We start from the raw sequence: 21,369 nt of genomic DNA on the forward strand, positions 1-21,369 counted from the left end.
AATTGAACTTCAGTGATTGGTTAAGGATTTAGTAGGCCTATATATAGGCCTATATATAAATTGAAGTGATTATTTAATGTTAATGAAAAAAATATCTTGGAGACTGGAGTACCAACAGTGCTACCCGTACCACAGTTTGAGAACCACTGCACTTAACTATTGCGAATATACTGTACATTATGTGCTTTAAGCAATGTGAAAGTCCTTTTTGGCAAGTATCTTGGTATCAGCCATCGTTAACATGTTTTGGGCAGCTATTGGGCAGTTACTTTGATGACTGGCATGATGATTTGATGATCACATGATTGGCACAGCGTTTCATTTACACTATACCCCATACATTTCTATTGAGGATTAATTGAATGCTCAGTCTCGTCATTATAAAGTCTTTGGTAATCGTATAGCCCGTTTTATCTACCGCCTATGGCCTACTGTAAAATACCCATATGGAGTGGCCCCAAGGGGGCGCCCCTGCTACTCAAACATTTCAAACTAGACGAGCCAGCGAATCAGCAGCCCAGGTCCAGACCAGAAGTGAAACAGAAACTTGAACTTAGGCGCTTCTATTACTGTTGATATTGGAAGACTGCCGTTCAAAATCAAAGGACATGGCTAGTAAACGGCCAAGGTACGACGACAAATGAACGCACCATGCACTATTGGGCGTTTTCAAGGACATTCATGATACGTGTTAGTAGGCTACGAAATTCAGCGTAGCGTCTGAATGGTTGTGCTAAGATGAGTTTCAGGAAACGTTTAACTAACCAACATCGTGATTCGTGAACTTGGCTAACATTTGAGTAATCTGTTTAGTAAGCTTTAGTAAATTGTTTAGTAACAATTTTAATTTTGTTTGAGCATTTGAGGCTGGCGCTTAGAGAGTTGATTTGATGGCCGTGTGTGTGTGTGATTAACAGAGCAGTGAAAGTAAATTATTGTCTTTTTCTCTAGGATGGAGGAAACTAGCTCTACACCCAACACGAAGAGTGATGAGTGTATGGGTCCAGCAAAAACCTTTCCAGGAGGAGACTGTTCTGCTGTAGGCCTACAGTAAGATATGATGTGTTTATATGACTAGTTACTAGCCCTAGTGTGTCTTGCCCTAGCCCTAGTGTGTCTTGCTGCATTCCTGCTTGTGTCCTATTGGTCAGCCATTAAAAGGCTCAAGATGGCATCAGAGCAGGGCCTCTGAGCCCGCCAGCATCCACGGTTGTGTGAGAGCCGTGGATAGCTGTGTGTAGTGTATGTATCTTTTATGTTGTGTCTTGTCTGTGATATGTGCCGTGCGGCAACTTTTCCCCCAGACCTGTAGTTTGAGTGTCTGTGAGGCCAGGGTGTGCCGGGTTCTGCATGTTTAGTGTGTTTGTGTGGCCTGTGAGGCCTGAGGTGTCCAGGTGCTGGACCTGGACATGCTCATTTTATAGCCTGGGTAGCTTGTTTGATTGTTTGATTGTTTGATTGTTTGCTTGGTTTTTTTGTTGTTTTTTCCTCCGCCAAGGAGGTTATGTGTTTGCACTCTCTGAGTGCTTTTCTAGTTATGTTTACATTGTCATAGACCGAGCCTACCATTGCTTTAGCTTGTCGCCATTCACTCCTTTGTCTTCATTAACATTCCTGGTAGAATTGTAACTTGTATATGTTTTTTTTCCTTTTCAAGATTCATGTTTTGATTGATGCGATTTATACTTTGCAGTGTCTTATCCAGAAGATATGGTTTGTTGTTTTGTACAGTTTTGTACAGTAAAAATATAAACAAACATAACAAATGTGATATCCTGCGCAATCACTGACTGTATGTTTAAGTATTAGACTACGAGACAAATAAACTCCACTGTCAGTCTCCTGTCTGTCCTTCCATGCCTACCAGTGTCTAAGATTACAACCTCCTGTGTTCTCATTCTGGTGATATGGACAAAACCATACAAAACTCCACTGTGTCAAGCTACAGTGTGTCTATGAGAAGAAATGACTACACATGACTACATTAGAATGTAATGAACTATAGTACTTTCTAATGAATGAGAATGTTCTGAGATGAATGAGAACATTGTGGCCACTTGCGGTTTGGGACAACTCTGTGAAATCAAATGCATTTATCCATCTATGACAACTGAAGTCAATCTAAAAATGACACCAAAAATTCATATTTTTTTCTCTGAGCCAGCTGGTAGTTTGTAAGGGCATCAACCTTAATCCAGCTGTCATCAACTTTAGACTGTAACACTTGCTGTTCTATCTAGCTTCATTCATTTTCAGTTAGCAAAAGGCACCATGTGGGTTTGTTTTCACTGAGAGCAGCCCATAGAATGCACTTTATCTCAAGAGGAAATTACGTGAGCATGATGTTTAGAACATGATAGGTCACTATTGATTGTACATGAATGTTATCCCCAGATATTATTTGATGATGTTCATGTGTGTGTTTTGTGTGATTCTGTCATTGATCCAGATGGACACCAGAGGAGGCAGAGATCCATGAGAAACTCAAATCCACTCTGAAGAGCAAGTTTCAGGAGCTGGTTGAGGGAGTACCCAATCAGGGAGACCCCAGACTCCTCCAAGAGATCTACACAGACCTCTACGTTACAGGGGGGGGAGGAGGAGGGGTCAATTATGAGCATGAGGTCAGACAGATAGAGGGAGCATCCTGGATAAGAGTAGCACAAGATAGACCAATCAAATGCAGTGACCTCTTTAAACCCAGAGGAGAAGCAGCACAAGATGGACCAGTTAGCAGCATCAATCCCTTATCTGTAAAGCACAAACCCATCAGAACAGTGCTGACTAAGGGAGTGGCCGGCATTGGAAAAACAGTCTCTGTGCAGAAGTACATTCTGGACTGGGCTGAAGGAACAGCCAATCAGGATGTCCACTTTATATTTCCTCTTCCTTTCCGAGAGCTAAACTTGATGAAGGAGAAGCAACTCAGTCTGGTGGAGCTCATTCAAATGTTTTTCCCAGAAGTAAAAGACCCAAGAGTCTTCACCAGTTCACAGCATAGAATCGTGTTCATCTTTGATGGTCTGGATGAGTGTCGACTTCCTCTAGATTTCCTCTCCAACCCGAGGTGTTGTGATGTGACAGCGTCAGCCTCAGTGGATGTGTTACTGACAAACCTCATCAAGGGGAATCTGCTTCCCTCTGCTCTCCTCTGGATCACCACCCGACCAGCAGCAGCCAGTCAGATCCCTCCTGAGTATGTGGACCAGGTGACAGAAATTAGGGGATTCAATGACCCACAGAAAGAAGAGTACTTCAGGAAGAGAATCAGCGATGAGAACCTGGCCAGCAGAACAGTCACACACATAAAGTCATCTAGGAGCCTCTACATCATGTGCCATATTCCAGTCTTCTGCTGGATTACAGCCACTGTTGTAGAGAGAACATCAGAATCAGAGAGAGTAAAAATGCCACGGACTCTCACTCAAATGTACACACTCTTCTTGATAGTTCAGACAAGCATCAAACAGAAGTACACAGAGAGAACAGATGAAGAGGTGATTTTCCAACTTGGGAAACTGGCTTTCCAACAGCTGGAGAAGGGCAATCTGATCTTCTATGAGGAGGACCTGAGAGAGTGTGGCATTGACATCACAGAAGCATCAGTGTACTCAGGAGTGTGTACCCAGATCTTCAGAGAGGAGGCTGGGCTGTGCCACGGGAGGGTGTTCAGCTTTGTGCATCTGAGCATCCAGGAGTTTCTTGCAGCTCTGTATGTGTTCCTCTGCTTCAGCAACAGACAGAGAAACATACCTGACCAACAGCAAACCTCTCAGCCCTCTGCTCTGTTCAGAGCTGAAACACTTCTTGATCTACACAAGACTGCAGTGGAACTGGCCTTACAGAGTAAGAAAGGACACCTGGACCTTTTCCTCCGCTTCCTTCTTGGTCTCTCATTGGAGTCCAATCAGAATCTCTTAAAACACCTACTGCTGCAGAGTAGTAGCCAATCAGATAGCTCAGAACAAACAGCTCAGTATGTCAAACAGAAGATCAGAGATCAACATGATTCAAACAGAATGATTAACCTGTTCTACTGTCTGAATGAGCTGAATCACCATGCTGTAGTGGAGCTCATTGACAAGAGCTCTGGAACTCTGTCTGTAGTCATGCTCTTACCAGGAGAGTGGAGGACTGCAAAGTTTGAGTTTAAGATTCCAGAAGAGCAGCTGGATGAGTTTGACCTGCAGAGGTACATAACGACACCAGAGGAAGATCAGACTGAACTCCTCAGTCCAGATGAAGTTCTCCAGAAGCTGCTGCCAGTGGTCACAACTTCCACATCAGCTGTGTAAGTAAAGTGTGTGTGTGTGTGTGTGTGTGTGTGTGTGTGTGTGTGTGTGTGTGTGTTTCGGTTAGGCACATTCTGTTACAGGCACCTTTGGGTTATCTCTCTCCCACTGACACCTTCTCTTTCTATCTTTGAACATCATACTGACTTTGGCATACACGCACCCACATGAACACTTGCATACATACCTTTTACTTTCCCCTAGACATCTTTTGGTAACGGTTATGCTTTTGGTTCATTTTAAATAAATACTTTACTGGTTAAGGCGAGACACGGCAGGTGAAAATACTGTTTTTGTGACCTCCGGTCAATTTCGAGATTTTGAGCTAGTTTGCTACTTTAGCATGTATTCTACCACCCTACTACAACAACAAAGTCCGATTTGCACATTTAAGTGTTTATTTCACGAACTTTTGTCTACTCGCGCCTGTATATTTCTCCTAATTTTACCAAAAGTTCCCATTCTGAAGTGTCATGTACTACCGTGATCGTGATCCAAATCATATAGAGAGCCGAAGTCCCGCCCCTTCCGATTGCCTCCATGGGACCTATCTTTGGATTTTTTTTCAATGGCAGTCAATGGAGAAATATAAATTATTTTCTGGTCCCGATTGTCTTGTGCCTTGAATTACCCATATGATGTTTGTCAATTTTAATGACAATTTTTCATGTAAAGACATTTGAAAAGTATGTCGTAACTAGTGAATTACAACATTGTGAAAGATCGTGTTTCCAATGACTACAAACACATCAGTCGCGTTAGTGACGTTAGACCAATTCACAGCCACGGGCGCCAGCAACAGGTCTTATTTGAGCTTCCCCCTTGCCGATGAAAATATCATGAGTCAGAGGATTAAACACATCAGATAAGTTGTATTTCATTCATAGACTGTACAAACACTACTGTTAAGTGACTTAGCTGGCAGCAAGATGTAACCGTTAACTAGCATAATAGCTAGCTAACTAGCCAGCCCATAGAGCCAGCCTCTCGTTTGCTAGTTGGTGGCTCAGTTGGTGACGTGCATCGTTTGAGACGAGAAATGTAGTCCACTGAACGGATTCGCACAAAACTTAGATAACTTTTAAAGTCTAATGAAAAACAGAACTTTATTAATGTGAAAAATTATCTTTTAAATTCCCACACATCATATGTGAAATGCACGGTCCAACTCGAACGGGACCAAAAAATAATTGTTATCTCTCCATTGACTCCCATGCATAAAAAATCGTAAAATAGGTCCCATAGACCGGAAGTAGAAGGGCGTGACTTCGGCTCTCTATCGTGTTTGATACCGTTTGAAAGCTCTGCTTCTCCTACAAGACGCTAAGCTATCCAAATATGGGCATTTCCTTTGTATTAGCAACCAATCGCGAAAGTTCAAAGACGAGTCTAAGCTGAGAACGCATTTCATTGGCTGTGTTTCAAGGCTGTTTTCTCAAAACGAGTTTTCCCCCACACGCCATGCAAAGGATCTCCACTTCTGCAGCACCTACATACACCAAACTTTCCAGTCTTATTCCTAACTATATTAGGAAGATATTTACAGAGGGATTTGTTGATATAGCATTCTTGGCATGATTTACATGACTTTTTATGCCTAAAAATAGGGCGAAAATCCACTTTTTAAGCCAATTGGCAGTATTTTCTGATTTACTGGAAAACAAAAGAAGATATTCATAATCCCCTCTGTAAATGTTTTTTTATTTGATATATTAACACAACAAAAAAATAATTTTCAACCTGGCTTTTTCCAATGGTCAGATCCTTCGCATCAAAATATATGCAAATTAGCGCATATTTGATGAGATATAGCCTAATTAGCATATTTAAACATTAAATTAAAGAAAACTTGCAATACATTTTATTCTCCTATTTATGTGAGTATTCAACTGGTAAAGTTTCATGAAGATATCTTTAAGTTTAAAATGTTCCCCTATTCACCTGGGGTGTCTCGCCTTAAAGTTATCTCTGTTGTCTCGACTCCCTCTTTATGTTGCGGCTTAGAGCCGGGTTGTAACAGTGTGTGTGTGTGTGTGTGTGTGTGTGAAAGAGACAGAGAGAGTTCCAGAAAGAGGAAAGATGATCAGTTGACACCATATCATCAGATACAGTGCCTATAGAAAGTCATTATACCCCTTTGAAATAGTTACTTTTTTGTCCTTTTTCTTTTTAAAAATATATGTTTCCAGTTTTATTTACAAATGTAGCTGTACAACATCAAATAATGAAAAAAAAAGACACGGTTCTGATGTGTGTGTGTGTGTGTGTGTAAGAATTTGTGTTTTTGAGAGAGGGGAAGTGTGTGTAGTGGATTGGAGTGTGTGTGTGTGTGTGTGTGTGTGTGTGTGTGTGTGTGTGTGTGTGTGTGTGTGTGTGTGTGTGTAAGAGTTTGTGTTTGTGTGAGAGGGGACGTGTGTGTGAAGGAAGTGGGAGGTGGAGTGTTTGTGTGTGGGAGAGAGAGGGAGTGTGTGGAAAGAGGTTATGGGTGTGTGTCTGGATTGAAGTGTGTTTGGGAGAGGTTGTGTGCAGTGGTGAGTGGTGTAGTGGGGATTTTTTTAAGTGGGGGTACGCTATTTGTGACATCATTGCAGTGTCATATAGATTACCGTAATTTACAGACTATTAGCCGTGGTTTTGGAAAATTTCTTCAGCTATGAGGCTAATACAGGGGGCCAGTTAATATGCCGTTAATATGGTTTTGTTTCTTTTAACTTGCATAAAACACTGTCCTGCGGCATATATGCGGGAAATTACTGTATTGTATGTTTAACATCATTCATATTCACATAGAACATATGTGCTAGCATACAACATATGAGCAGAGCGTTGTGTCAGTTGAAATGAATTATCAGTGAACTATTTGCTTAACTCCAAAATGATGAGGCGTCAATGATGCGGCTAATTCGAAGGCCTGAATGTAAGGACTTTGAAGTCGCAGGAGTTGCAAGAATCCACGTCGTTCTATTAACGAATGAAACGTCTATTTATTAAATAAACGTTTATTAAATAAACAGACTTCCAGTCAGTTGAAGCGGAGCTTTGCTACCAACATCGAGTGGTTTCAGTTTCTCTTGCGCGGACGCTTGCATTGAAGAAATGTTCATAGGCCTACCACCACTTAATTGTATGCATCTTTATTTTATGACACCAACTTAGGACGTCCTCCTGATCGCAGAAAACGTTTGTTTTCTTTTTCTGTCGGTCCGTGGTTCCTTGATCAATTGGGCAGCAAATTAGCATAGCACTGCGGGCACAATTTACTCCACAACTCCAAAGACCAGCAGTGTGCAGGTGGCTGATCGGTGCTGCTCTGCGGCCCATAGTTTGAGAAACGCTGGTCTAGCCTACTAAATGCTAGGTTGAACTAAATCTTCAAACCAGTTGAAGTGACGTTACATTTAATGCTTTACTACTCCAAAATGATGGGGTGTTTGTGCTTATTAGGCTATTCAAAATCATATGCCACTGAGCATAACTTACATTGGAACTTCAATTATGAACGTGGATGTTTGTGTGTGCGTCCCCACTCGTGTCGTGGCCAATTTGACAGTATTAGAGATGTCTCATATAGCCTATTCAGGTTGTTTTCACCATTGCCAATAAGCTCCGGTTTGACATTTAAGTAGGCTATTTTATATTTTGTTATTTTTTTTTATATCTCACGTCGGGAGAATATGTGTGTGTCTGTTTGTAAGAGTGTTGAGAGGTTGTGAGCGTGTTCGTAGATCACACGCATGCGTGAGAAATAAATGGAGTGTGTGAGGAAGTGTGGGGAGAGGCTGTAGGTCTGTGTGTGTAGATTGGTGTGTGTGTGTGTGTGTGTGTGTGTGTGTGTGAAGGTTGGATTGTGTGTGTGTGGGAGAGGTTGTTTTGTAAGAGAGGGGAAGTGTGTGAAGAAAAAGGGTGGAGGTTGTGTGTGTGGATGTGAAGGTGTGGGTCTGTGGAGCGCAGAGATCAGTGTGTGTGTGTGTGTGTGTGTGTGTGTGTGTGTGTGTGTGTGAAAATGTGTGTAAAGATGTGTGTGTGTGTGTGAGAGACAGAGAGGGAATGTGTGAGGATGTGTGGGGAGAGGCTGTGGGTGTGTGTCTATGTAGATTGGAGTATGTGTGTGTATGTATTGGGAGATGTGAGCGTGAGAGAGAAAGAGAGACAGAGTGTGTGTGTGTGTGCGTAGATGATTGGGGAGTAATATTCAGATGTATCATGATGTGTCTCCAGGCTGCAGGTCTGTGAGCTGACAGAGAAGAGCTGCTCCTATCTGGCCTCTGCTCTCACATCACTCTCCTCAACACTCACACTGCTGGACCTGAGTTGGAATCACCTGCAGGACTCAGGAGTGGAACTTTTATGTTCTGCTCTTTCTCATCAGAACGGCAAACTGGAGGAACTACGGTAAGCATCATTTCATGTAGTGATTATATGCGAGTGACCATGTGTGTGTGTATAGGAGAGTGTGTGTGTAGCCCCTTTCACATTTAGAAACGATACATTAGCGTTTAAGAAATAGCGGGTTCAGGGGATTTCGCAATATGAAAGGTAGGTAACCAAACTGGTTACGAGAGGCTGTGTCCTGGAGGAGCGCTACGTTCCTGTGAGGTGGCTGCACCCTCAACCCGCTATGGCTCCATCTGCTGGTGGAATCGGGAGTGCCACCTATCCTCCCGTGACTCATCAACGCACCTGAGGCTGATCAGTGTCTGATCACTGGAAGGGCTTTTTAAGCAGCTGAGGCACAGTCAGAGACAGAGTCGGGTTTGGGAGACAAGCTCCTGGTTATCCTCGCAAGGAGTGAGGATTGGAAGCCACAAAGCGGACTAACCGGAACCTGTTGCCTGACGTCTGGGGAAGGTACTGCCGGATCGGCCACCAGTGAAGAGAGTAAGACTGAACTTTGCACAAGGATACATTGTCTACAAGGGAATTTACCTGTGGGGACCAACACTAGGACTTTACAGCTGGAGGAACATTGTTTAAGTTTTGTTGAAGAGCAACTGCTACCTTGGTTACACATTTTGAAACTGAATACCTTTCTGTTAATTCCCCTGAACTGCATTAAACCCTTGATTATACTCCAATCTGCTGTCATCGCACTGCTTGAGCTGTCCTGCCGAGAGCGTGTAGCCTCTCGCTATATCACATATGGTGGAGAATGCGGGCATAGCCCAAGTGTTAATAGTGCATGTCAGAGGAGGACACTGAGACTTTGATTACCCAGTTTTCCAAATTAGCCGTAGGCCCCCCACAAAACAAAATGGAGGGAATTTTGAAAGCCCTTGTTGCTAGCCAGCAAGCCCAGACGCAAGCGAACATGGCTCTCTTGGAGGAGCAAAAGAAAGCCAACCTTCTGAAGACGGAGGAGTTGCAGCTGCAGAAGCAAATGGCTGTCCGTAATGTTCGCCCCATAAAGGCAAGTGACTTCATATCCAAGATGGGGGCTACAGATGACGTTGAAGCGTACCTGCACGCCTTTGAAGCCACGGCCACTAGGGAAAGGTGGACCCAGGCACAGTGGGTTGGATTGCTGGCCCCCTTTCTAACGGGGGAATCGCTGAATGCTGTCCGAGACCTGCCCGCCGACAAGGTAGCTGACTAGGGATGTAACGATTACCGGTGTGACGGTAAACCATGATAAAAAATATTGATGATAACAATTACCGTGTTCATTTCGAATATCATTATTATCACGGTTGATACTACGGTGTGGTAACCGCGTGTTTAATTCCTCCCAGCTTCATCCGAGCCTGCTTTTGACACAAGCTGAAGGCAACTATGAAACAAAACTTTACCTTACTAATTCTGTTGTCTGAGTGATGGATTTAACCATGATTCGGATAAGGCTACACCTGCTTTTAAAGGGCGCAACATTTTCATCCCAAAACGTGCGCGCTGTATCATGTAGCCACTCTGCGTCTTTTTATGTAGGCCAGCACGTTCACATTAAATCTAGGCTATTCCACTAACGTTATCAGGAGAATGCCGTGAAGTTTATGTTGAGCGCTGGGTGTCACTCATTGGATATAACAGATATCAAACTCAAAATCATAAGTTAAGCTATAAGCAGCCAACATTTCCAACCAAGGAAAAAGTGAGCACAATGCCACGGTAACCTACCTACAGTAGGCTATGGAATTTAGTTCATTTAGGCCTACAGTGTTTAGTTCAATTTCCGAAAAAAGCTACACAGCCTATTGGCAAACATTTACATCTTGAGAAAGTTCCATCAAGGTAACTATCCCGTTAGCTCACGTGTCATGTCTTTAATGTACAGTAGCCTAGTGCTCACCAAAATCATAGAAGTTAACATTTCAAGATACTTATCTTTTCTATGATCCCAGCAATATTTTCTTTGACTTGTCAATTTTTTGAACATTCATTTTATTCAATGCAAACGGATATCCTTGAACTATGCGTGACTACTGTCCTAAAACCGAATGAAGGTTAATATAATTAGCCTACTTCACGTATCTCTTAAAGTGACAGGCTCTCAATTAGACCTACACAACATTAAAGTCATTAAAGACAAGTGTAATAGTTTAAAAATCAATATGAAGTATTCAAATTACTGAATATTTTTAGCTATAAGTAATTATGCAGATCCTAACATATTATAAACTATTAGCAAAATATATAAAGTTTATGAATTCAAAATATGCAATAGAAACAAGATAAGCCATTTTCTGTGTGTGTGGAGGGTTGAGCAGAGACTAGGATTGCCACTGCTGTGAATGATCAGTATCCTGCTGAAGGCAATAAGGGTTTGCCTATATTTTTAATGTAACAAACACTGTCACACTTTTTTAAACTAAAATATTTCAGCTTGTCTACACCCATCAGCGCTTTCTTAACATATTGTACACACAATTTTTAAAACCGTGATAATACCGAAAACCGTGATAATTTTGGTCACTATAACCGTGGGGTTAAATTTTCATACCGTTACATCCCTATAGCTGACTATGATGCCCTGAAGTCTGAGATCTTCGGCAGGCATGGGCTCACCAAGTTTGGCATGGCCCAGCGCTTCCACAGCTGGACCTTCCAACCAGACCAGCCTCCTCGTGCACAGATGCATGAACTTGTCCGCATCACACGGAAATGGCTGGACCCGGAGAAGAATACAACAGCGGCCGTAGCGGAGGCCATTGTGGTGGATCGTTACTTACGTGCCCTGCCTTATGATGTGAAACGGTTCATAAGTCAGCAGGCCTTGACCACAGCAGATCTAACCGTGGAAGCTGTAGAAAAGTACCAGGCCACGGCAGAGATGCTTCGTACTACCAGAAAGGATCCCAGAAGTGCGTCCCCACCACAGACGGGAGGAGCCCGTACAAAGAACCCCAAGGTCTCCAACCCAGCCACTTCAGGAGCTGTCCAGCCTCCAGGGGGAGGCAGGAACCAGCTGGGTTTCGGAAGAATACACCGGGAGAGTGAAACCCGACAGTGTTACCGATGTGGGAAACCGGCAGATGAGCCTATGCCCACTGCTGAGTCCTCCAGCCCACCACCCGCCCACCTTTTTGCCTCGCTTGTGGGGGTCGTAGAGAGCACCCCAGAACGACCCCCCACCTGCCCAGTGACTGTGAATCACCATGATGTGGAAGCCCTACTGGATTAGCGTAAGGACCTTGTGGATCCGTTGTGTCTGACCCCGGGGAAAGTCCTCCCGGTTTCCTGTGTCCATGGAGACACCAGAGACTACCCCACCGTGGAACTGACAATGACCACCACCCGGGGGGCCATACTCACGACGGCGGGGGTGGTTGATTCCCTGCCCGTTCCTGTCCTAATTGGATGAGACTGCCCTGCCTTCCACCCCCTGTGGAGAGAGACTCAGGGGAGGCTGACCCGAGTACCTCGGAAGCGGAGAGGTAAGATTCATCCCAAGAATACTCAAATGCAACCCTCAGGTCCACTCACTCCAGCCTGTGCTCTTGCAGGGGGGACCAGTGCCCAGGCTGACACAGAGTCTGCTCCAGACACAGGAGAAGAGAACCAGGACCCGGAAAGCGCTCCGAACCCCAGTGAGGAAGATGCCCACAGCACCAAAGAGCTTCTCCCTCTCACAGGCCAGTATGGTATGGCTCAGTTACAAGATCCCACTCTTGCAAATGCCTTAAGAAATGTGTAGGTGTTAGAGGGAGTAGTGTTAGGGAATAGGACCGGCCCTACTTACCCCCATTTTGCACTAAGCCGGGGGCTAGTGTATCAGGTAATAAAGAAAAATGATGACGTGCATGAACAGCTCCTCGTACCACAGCCCCACCGGGCCACCGTGCTCAACCTGGCACACACACACCCGCTAGGGGCCCACCTAGGGGTAGAGAAGACTAAGGAAAGAATCCTGCAACGCTTCTTTTGGCCAGGAGTGCACAAAGAGATAGAGAACTACTGTCGAAGTTGCCCCGAGTGTCAGCGGGTGGCACCAAAGCCCACATATAGAAACCCGCTCATCCCCTTGCCTATCATCGAAACTCCTTTTGAGAGGATTGGTCTGGATATAGTTGGGCCCTTACCGAAAAGTTCCAGGGGGCACCAGTACATCCTGGTCATCCTAGACTATGCCACCCGATATCCCGAGGCCATTCCGCTGAGGAAAGCTACATCCAAGCAAATCGCCAAGGAGCTGTTCCTCCTCTCAACTAGTCTGGGGTTCCCGAAGGAAATATTGACGGACCAAGGGAGTCCATTCATGTCCAGGGTGATGAAACAGTGTTTCCCACAGATAAGAAGGCAATGTGTGGTGGTCACCCCATGTCTGGGGGGGGGGTGCACCCATATTTTTCATTGCATCGCCTTTTTATCGCTCTCCTTTCATATAATGTAAATTATTTTTTTTAGCTAGATGTGAAGCTTGTCTTTATTTGAAACACACACACATTATGTAATTATTTACATTATATAGCCTACTGACATTTCTGATATTCATAACAGCAAACTTTATGCATATTATAGCCTACTATTCATATTACAACTCCACTTCTTAAATTCAGCTGTCTGGTTGAAGCCTCAAAATATTGTAAACAAAGTAGCAGGCTAAGCTTATACTCTAGCCTACTGGTTGGACTGTTTCCCCACATGTGTTTAAGTTTCAAGGTAAGCTAATACTTTTCTCCTTGGGACAGGCCCTTTTAAGTCTTGGAGTTGAAAAACATTGTTGGTCAGTCAACTTGAATGCAATGAGTTTTAATCAAATGTCTGCAGCATAGCCTACTAATGATGCTAACCGAATATAACAGTAATTTAGCTAGCCGTCTTCTGTGTGTCAATGCGTTCGCGATTGTGAATGTTTTATTTGGATTAAATGTGCATGTGGAGGGCGGGTGTCCATTGAGCACGCACGCGAGCGGGCCAAGGAGAATGAGTTAACTTCTACTGTTTGGTAATTAAGTTGCACGCATAGTCTACAAAAGTTGCGGGAGAACTTTATGCTTCTACCCGAGCAGCGTCAGGTGCATCAGTGCGACCACCGACCACGCTTCCAGGGATGATCTCGTTGGTTTTCATGGAGACAGACAGCCGCGGTGTGCACGGAGGGGAGGGGCTGTGTGTGTGTGCGTGCGTGTGTGTGTGTGTGTATGAGAGACAGACACTTGAGTGACAGAGAGGGAGCGCAGGGAAAGGAAATTCAGCTTTACGAATGCTGCGTGTTTTTCAATAGCGTTTCAAAATAAATAAATAAAAGAATAACGAAACGCAATATGTGACGGCCGGTGCTGAATCTGTGGCGCACCGCCACAAATTTGTTTATGTGTGGGAAACACTGTGAAAGAACTCTGTGCTCTGATGAAAATCAAGCAGCTGAGGACGTCGGTCTACCACCCCCAGACAGACGGGCTGGTCGAACGTTTTAACGAAACGCTGAAGTCTATGCTACGGAAGGCAGTCGGAGAAGAGGGGTGCAACTGGGATCAGCTGATCCCATACCTACTGTTCGCGGTGAGGGAGGTACCTCAGTCTTCTACTGGTTTTTCACCCTTTGAGCTCTTGCTGTCCTACAGACCCAGAGGACTGCTCGACATCGCTAAGGAGGCCTGGGAGGAGCAACCATGCCGACAGCGGACCTTGATCGAGCATGTCGGAGCCATGAGAGAGAGAATGAAGGCCATCTACCCCATGATGCGTGAACACCGAGACCGCCCAACGCCAACAGCAAGCCTCCTACAACAGGTCTGCTCAACCCAGAGAGTTTAAACTGGGGGACAGAGTGCTAACCGTTGAGTGCAAGTTCCTGGCAACCTGGCAAGGACCGTATGAGGTCATTGAACGTGTGGGAGAGGTAAACTATAAGGTGAGGCAACCTGATAAAAGAAAACCTGTACAGATTTATCATGTTAACCACTTAAAGAAGTGGCACGCCAGGGAGGCACTGTTCAGCTGTCTACCCCCCACAGAGTCCAAGGAACCGGCGAGAGAAGAGGTTCAGGTGGGTCCAAGCCTGTCCCCTCACCAACGGCAGATGAGTCTGGAGCTGGTGGATCGCAACAGAGATGTCTTCTCCTCCCTCCCGGGGCACACAGAGGTGGTCCAACATGAGATCCGGACCATGCCTGGCCGAACGGTAAACCAACGCCCCTACCGCGTACTGGAGGCTCGTAAGGTGGCCATTCAGGAGGAGGTAAGGAAGATGCTGGAGCTGGGCCTAATCGAGGAGTCCCAAAGTGCCTGGGCAAGTCCCATTGTACTGGTTCCCAAACCAGATGGGTCGGTGCGGTTCTGTAATGATTATCGGAAGTTAAATGAAGTGTCCCGTGTCGATGATCTGATAGACTCCTTAGGGCATGCTCGCTTCCTGACCACCCTTGACCTCACAAAAGGCTACTGGCAAGTACCCCTGACCCTGGCATCCAAGGAGAATACGGCCTTCGCCACCCCGGAGGGGCTATACCAGTATACCCGGCTCCCGTTTGGTCTCCACGGAGCGCCTGCCACGTTCCAACACTTGAGGGATCGAGTCCTCGCTCCCCACAAAAGGTACGCAGAGGCATATTTGGATGATGTGGTCATCCAAAGTCCAGATTGGGCCAGCCACTTACCCCGTGTCCAAGCTGTGATTGATTCACTCAGGGAAGCAGGCCTCACGGCGAACCTGAAGAAGTGCAGACTGGCCTTCAGCGAGACGAACTACCTGGGATACACCATTGGGCATGGTTTGGTCAAGCCTCAGGAAGCCAAATTGCGGGCCATACAGGACTGGCCGCAGCCCATCACCAAGAAACAGGTGAGGTCATTTTTAGGCCTAGCCGGGTACTATAGACGTTTCATTACGGATTTTGCTACCATAGCTGCACCTCTAACAGAGCTGACAACCAAACGCCGCTCGCAAATGGTGAAGTGGAACCCTGCAGCGGAAGCAGCCCTGGTCAACCTGAAGCAAGCCCTGTGCTCCAGCCCAATCCTGGTGGCGCCCGACTTCAAGAAGGAGTTCATTGTCCAGGCGGATGCTTCAGAGGTGGGTCTGGGTGCTGTGTTAACCCAGGCACATGACGGTGAGGAACATCCCATTCTTTACATAAGCAGGAAGCTACTTCCAAGAGAGAAGAATTGTTCCACGGTGGAAAAAGTGTGTCTTGCGGTAACCTGGGCCCTGGAAGCCCTGCGGTTCTACCTCCTGGGCCGACATTTTACGGTGGTGTCTGACCATGCCCCACTGCAGTGGATGGCCAGGAACAGGGAGACTAACGGTAGAGTTACCAGATGATTTTTGAGCTTGCAAGCGTTTGACTTTTCTGGGCTGGCAAGCGCCACGGCAATGCAGATGCCCTCTCCCGGCGTGACGCCTTCTTCGCCTTCTTCACCCCGACAAGGAAGTCGGTCTCGAGGGGGGGGGGGGATGTGTGATGTCATGAGAGGATCTGTCCTGGAGGGGCGCTACGTTCCCGTGAGGTGGCTGCACCCTCAACCCCGCTATGGCTCCATGTGCTGGTGGAATCGGGAGTGCCACCTCTCAACCCGTGACTCATCAACGCACCTGAGGCTGATCAGTGTCTGATCACTGGAAGGGCTTTTTAAGCAGCTGAGGCACAGTCAGAGACAGTCGGGTTTGGGAGACAAGCTCCTGGTTATCCTTGCAAGGAGTGAGGATTGGAAGCCACAAAGCGGACTAACCGGAACCTGTTGCCTGACGTCTGGGTAAGGTACTGCCGGATCGGCCACCAGTGAAGAGAGTAAGACTGAACTTTGCACAAGGATACATTGTCTACAAGGGAATTTACCTGTGGGGACCAACACTAGCACTTTACAGCTGGAGGAACATTGTTTAAGTTTTGTTGAAGAGCAACTGCTACCTTGGTTACACATTTTGAAACTGAATACCTTTCTGTTAATTCCCCTGAACTGCATTAAACCCTTGATTATACTCCAATCTGCTGTCATCGCACTGCTTGAGCTGTCCTGCCGAGAGCGTGTAGCCTCTCGCTATATCACAGTGTGTAGATTGGTGTGTGTGTGTGTGTGTGTGAAGGTTGGATTGTGTGTGTGTGGGAGAGGTTGTATTGTAAGAGAGGGGAAGTGTGTGTGAAGAAAAAGCGAGATTGTGTGTGTGGATGTGAAGGTGTGGGTCTGTGGAGCGCAGAGATCAGTGTGTGTGTGTGTGTGTGTGTGTGTGTGTGACAGAGAGGGAATGGGTGAGGATGTGTGGGGAGAGGCTGTGGGTGTGTGTGTACAGTATGTAGATTGGAGTATGTCTGTGTATGTGGTGGGAGATGTGAGCGCGAGAGAGAGAGTGTGTGTGTGTGTGTGTGTGTGTGTGTGTGAGTAGATGATTGGGGAGTAATATTCAGATGTATCATGATGTGTCTCCAGGCTGCAGTGCTGTAACCTGACAGAGAAGAGCTGCTCCTATCTGGCCTCTGCTCTCACATCACTCTCCTCAACGCTCAGACTGCTGGACCTGAGTAAGAATGACCTGCAGGACTCAGGAGTGGAACTTTTATGTTCTGCTCTTTCTCATCAGAACTGCAAACTGGAGGAACTACGGTAAGCATCATTTCATGTAGTGATTATATGCGAGTGACCATGTGTGTGGATATAGGAGAGTGTGTGTGTGTTTCTGTATGTGGAGAGATTGTGTATGTGTGTGAGAAAATATGGAGTGACTGTATGTGCTCATATGGAAGTGTGTGTGTTTGGTATATTGTGGGTTTCTGTGTCTGTATGTCTTACTGTAGATTGTGCATCTGTGTGATGAGTGGGAGAGGATTTGTATTGAGGAGATAGTGTGTGTGTGTGTGTCTGAGTAGATGATTGGGGAGTAATGTTCAGATGTATCATGATGTGTCTCCAGGCTGCAGCGCTGTAACCTGACAGAGAAGAGCTGCTCCTATCTGGCCTCTGCTCTCACATCACTCTCCTCAACACTCACACTGCTGGACCTGAGTAAGAATGACCTGCAGGACTCAGGAGTGGAACTTTTATGTTCTGCTCTTTCTCATCAGAACTGCAAACTGGAGGATCTACGGTAAGCATCATTTCATGTAGTGATTATATGCGAGTGACCATGTGTGTGCATATAGGAGAGTGTGTGTGTGTGTGTGTTTCCGTATGTGGAGAGATTGTGTATGTGTGTGAGAAAATGTGGAGTGACTGTATGTGCTCATATGGAAGTGTGTGTGTTTGGGATATTGTGGGTTTCTGTGTCTGTGTCATACTGTAGATTGTGCATCTGTGTGATGAGTGGGAGAGGAATTGTATGTGAGGAGATTGTGTGTGTGTGTGTGTGCGTGTGTGTGTGTGTGTGTGTGTGTGTGTGTGTGTTTGACAGAGAGGGAATGTGTGAGGATGTGTGGGGAGAGGCTGTGGGTGTGGGTGTACAGCAGTGGTCGGCAATAGGCGGCCCGCGGGCCAGATGCGGCCCGCAAGCAAAAAACATCTGGCCCGTGAGATCTTTTGAACCAGAGAATGAAAAAAAAAAAAAACTTTTTAAAAATCGGACTGCCAGTCTCAAACATGCTCTTTATTTTGAAACGTAACTTTCCAGAACAGAAGAATTTCAATCAATCTAAATGCTTAGATATTTGTTTCATCTGAATACGAGTGAAGCAGCGAGGTGCAGCGTGAACGCACAACATGCAATCAAATGAAGTCAGTGGACAGCGCTGGTTCTCAAATTCCAAGCTAGTCCCTAAAACACATGTTGTCATTCAAACAACGGACATAGGCTTATGGTGATAATTAAAACACGACTTCTTTTAAACAGGCCTGACATCAAACAGGCAATTTACGCACATAGAACTGTGAAAAGTAAAACACGAGTTTCAAACATTAATAGCGTGCGTGTTATTTAGGAACGCAACCTTTAAATTAGCATGCTTACTTTCGTGGTGCCGTCTTGTACTCTTTGCATGCAGATAAACCCTCGTTAGTTGTTACAGATCAGGCATGTGGGCTTTGCATTAATACAATTAGGGAGGATGAAGGCATAGTTCTCTGTCCATTCATCATTAAAGATCCTGTTTTCGCTGTTAACTTTTCTCTTCAGATTTTTTCATAGTGCCATTTTTTGACAGCTAACAGCAACGCGTGGAAATGTTTTTCTGGTGTTTTTAATTATTATTTTTTAAAGACACAGGCATATAATAGCGCCCCCAATGACCAGTCGACAAATTTAACCTACATCAGCCTGCTTGAATGTCTCTGCTCTGTCATTTCAAGAGCGCCTATAATTTTTACCTCCTCCGATATTAATTAATTAAATCAGCCATTGTTTTGGTTGTGAACTTGTGGCCCGCTATGTAATGGCTCGGAAAATATCTGGCCCGAGGCCAAACTTAATTGCCGACCCCTGGTGTACAGTATGTAAATTGGAGTATGTGTGTGTATGTGGTGGGAGATGAGAGAGAGAGAGAGAGAGAGTGTGTGTAGATGATTGGAGAGTAATATTCAGATGTATCATGATGTGTCTCCAGGCTGCAGCTCTGTAAGCTGAAAGAGAAGAGCTGCTCCTATCTGGCCTCTGCTCTCACATCACTCTCCTCAACACTCAGACTGCTGGACCTGTGTAGTAATGACCTGCAGGACTCAGGAGTGGAACTTTTATGTTCTGCTCTTTCTCATCAGAACTGCAAACTGGAGGAACTATGGTAAGCACCATTTCATGTAGTGATTATATGCGAGTGACCATGTGTGTATATAGGAGAGTGTGTGTGTGTGTGTGTGTGTGTGTTTCTGTATGTGGAGAGATTGTGTATGTGTGTGAGAAAATGTGGAGTAACTGTGTGTGCTCATATGGAAGTGTGTGTGTTTGGGATATTGTGGGTTTCTGTGTCTGTGTGTCATACTGTAGATTGTGCATCTGTGTGATGAGTGGGAGAGGAATTGTATGTGAGAGAGTGTGTGTGTGTGTGTGTGTGTGTGTGTGTGTGTGTGTGTGTGTGTGACAGAGAGGGAATGTGTGAGGATGTGTGGGGAGAGGCTGTGGGTGGGTGTGTGTGTATGTAGATTGGAGTATGTGTGTGTATGTGGTGGGGATGTGAGCGCGCGAGAGAGAGAGTGTGTGTGTATGTGAGTAGATGATTGGGAGTAATGTTCAGATGTATCATGATGTGTCTCCAGGCTGCAGCACTGTAATCTGACAGAGAAGAGCTGCTCCTATCTGGCCTCTGCTCTCACATCACTCTCCTCAACACTCACACTGCTGCACCTGAGTCATAATGACCTGCAGGACTCAGGAGTGGAACTTTTATGTTCTGCTCTTTCTCATCAGAACTGCAAACTGGAGGAACTACGGTAAGCATTATTTCATGTAGTGATTATATGCAAGTGACCATGAGTGTGTATATAGGAGAGTGTGTGTGTGTGTGTGTTTTTGTATGTGGAGAGATTGTGTGTGTGTGTGTGTGTGTGTGTGTGTGTGTGTGTGAGAAAATGTGGAGTGACTGTATGTGCTCATATGGAAGTGTGTGTGTTTGGTACAGTATATTGTGGGTTTCTGTGTCTGTGTGTCATACTGTAGATTGTGCATCTGTGTGATGAGTGGGAGAGGAATTGTATGTGAGGAGAGAGAGAGAGAGAGAGTGTGTGTGTGTGTGTGTGTGTGTGTGTGTGTGTGTGTGTGTGTGTGTGTGTGTGTGTGTGTGTGTGTGACAGAGAGGGAATGTGTGGGGAGAGGCTGTGTGTGTGTGTGTGTATGTAGATTGGAGTATGTGTGTGTATGTGGTGGGGGGGGGGGGGGGGGGGGGGAGAGAGAGAGAGAGAGAGAGAGAGAGAGAGAGAGAGAGAGAGAGAGAGAGAGAGAGAGAGAGAGAGAGAGAGAGAGAGAGAGAGAGAGAGAGAGAGAGAGAGAGAGAGAGAGAGAGAGAGAGAGAGAGAGAGAGAGAGAGAGAGAGAGAGAGAGAGAGAGAGAGAGAGAATTTTTAGTACGCTTTATTATACAACCACTGAGAGCACCACTTACAAATCAGTCCTATACATCAAATCAAAAACACAAAACAAAACAGCAAAATAAAATATCAATTCCCTCAATTCAAAAAACAAACAAAAGAAAGATCATCATTTGTCACAGAGCATAGGGCACCAGCAGAGCACCACCTTTCCACAAAAGACTCAGTATCTCTTGTTAACCGATAGAAATGAAAATCAACAAGAATTCTAGACTTGACTAAGTTCTTAAAAATAGCTACTACATCATCTCCCATGTTCCGCTGAACCTTGTTTTTCCTGCTGATGTAGATTGCCAGTTTAGCCTGACCAACAATGAAATTAATGAGTTCACATTCCACTCTGTGCTTCTGGTTATAGAAAAAACCCAGTATAAAACCTTGTCTGGTGAACACTATTCCCAAAGAAAAAAGCAAAAGACTCGGTAGACAAAATAAAGAACCCAGCCTATCGCACTCCATAAAACAATGGAAAAGTGTCTCCCTTTCTGTACAAAATGGACAGGTGTCACTTACAGCTGGATTTATCACAGATACTATGGCATTTACAGCAACAGCCCCATGTAAGATCCGCCATTGGAGATCGCCTGTTCTCTTAGATAAAGGAGGGTTGTAAAAAACTCTCCACACCGGCTTAGTTTTATCCTCAATACCCAACTTGTCTCTCCACACCGTATCCATTCTACCTTTCAGAGTAGCCTTAT

General features: G+C 45.3%; 1 protein-coding gene across 1 annotated transcript; it reads left to right on the top strand.

Annotated features, from left to right (window-relative positions):
• The first annotated feature begins 608 nt into the window (after window positions 1–608).
• On the top strand, window positions 609–19,373 carry LOC134099261 (NACHT, LRR and PYD domains-containing protein 3-like). Its single transcript, XM_062552050.1, has 7 exons — window positions 609–628; window positions 2,450–4,291; window positions 8,511–8,684; window positions 17,094–17,267; window positions 17,575–17,748; window positions 19,196–19,313; window positions 19,347–19,373. The coding sequence occupies exons 1-7, from the start codon at window positions 609–611 to the stop codon at window positions 19,371–19,373; spliced, it is 2,529 nt and encodes an 842-aa protein (XP_062408034.1).
• Window positions 19,374–21,369: the final 1,996 nt, after the last annotated feature.

The sequence above is a fragment of the Sardina pilchardus genome, chromosome 13 (genome assembly GCF_963854185.1).
Source record: "Sardina pilchardus chromosome 13, fSarPil1.1, whole genome shotgun sequence".
Classification (NCBI taxonomy): domain Eukaryota; kingdom Metazoa; phylum Chordata; class Actinopteri; order Clupeiformes; family Clupeidae; genus Sardina; species Sardina pilchardus.

Coding starts and splice junctions, on each gene's coding strand:
- LOC134099261 (XM_062552050.1), top strand. CDS start 609: ATGGCTAGTAAACGGCCAAG. Junction 629..2,449: donor ATGGCTAGTAAACGGCCAAG/GTACGACGACAA, acceptor TCATTGATCCAG/ATGGACACCAGAGGAGGCAG. Junction 19,314..19,346: donor ATGACCTGCAGGACTCAGGA/GTGGAACTTTTA, acceptor CTTTCTCATCAG/AACTGCAAACTGGAGGAACT.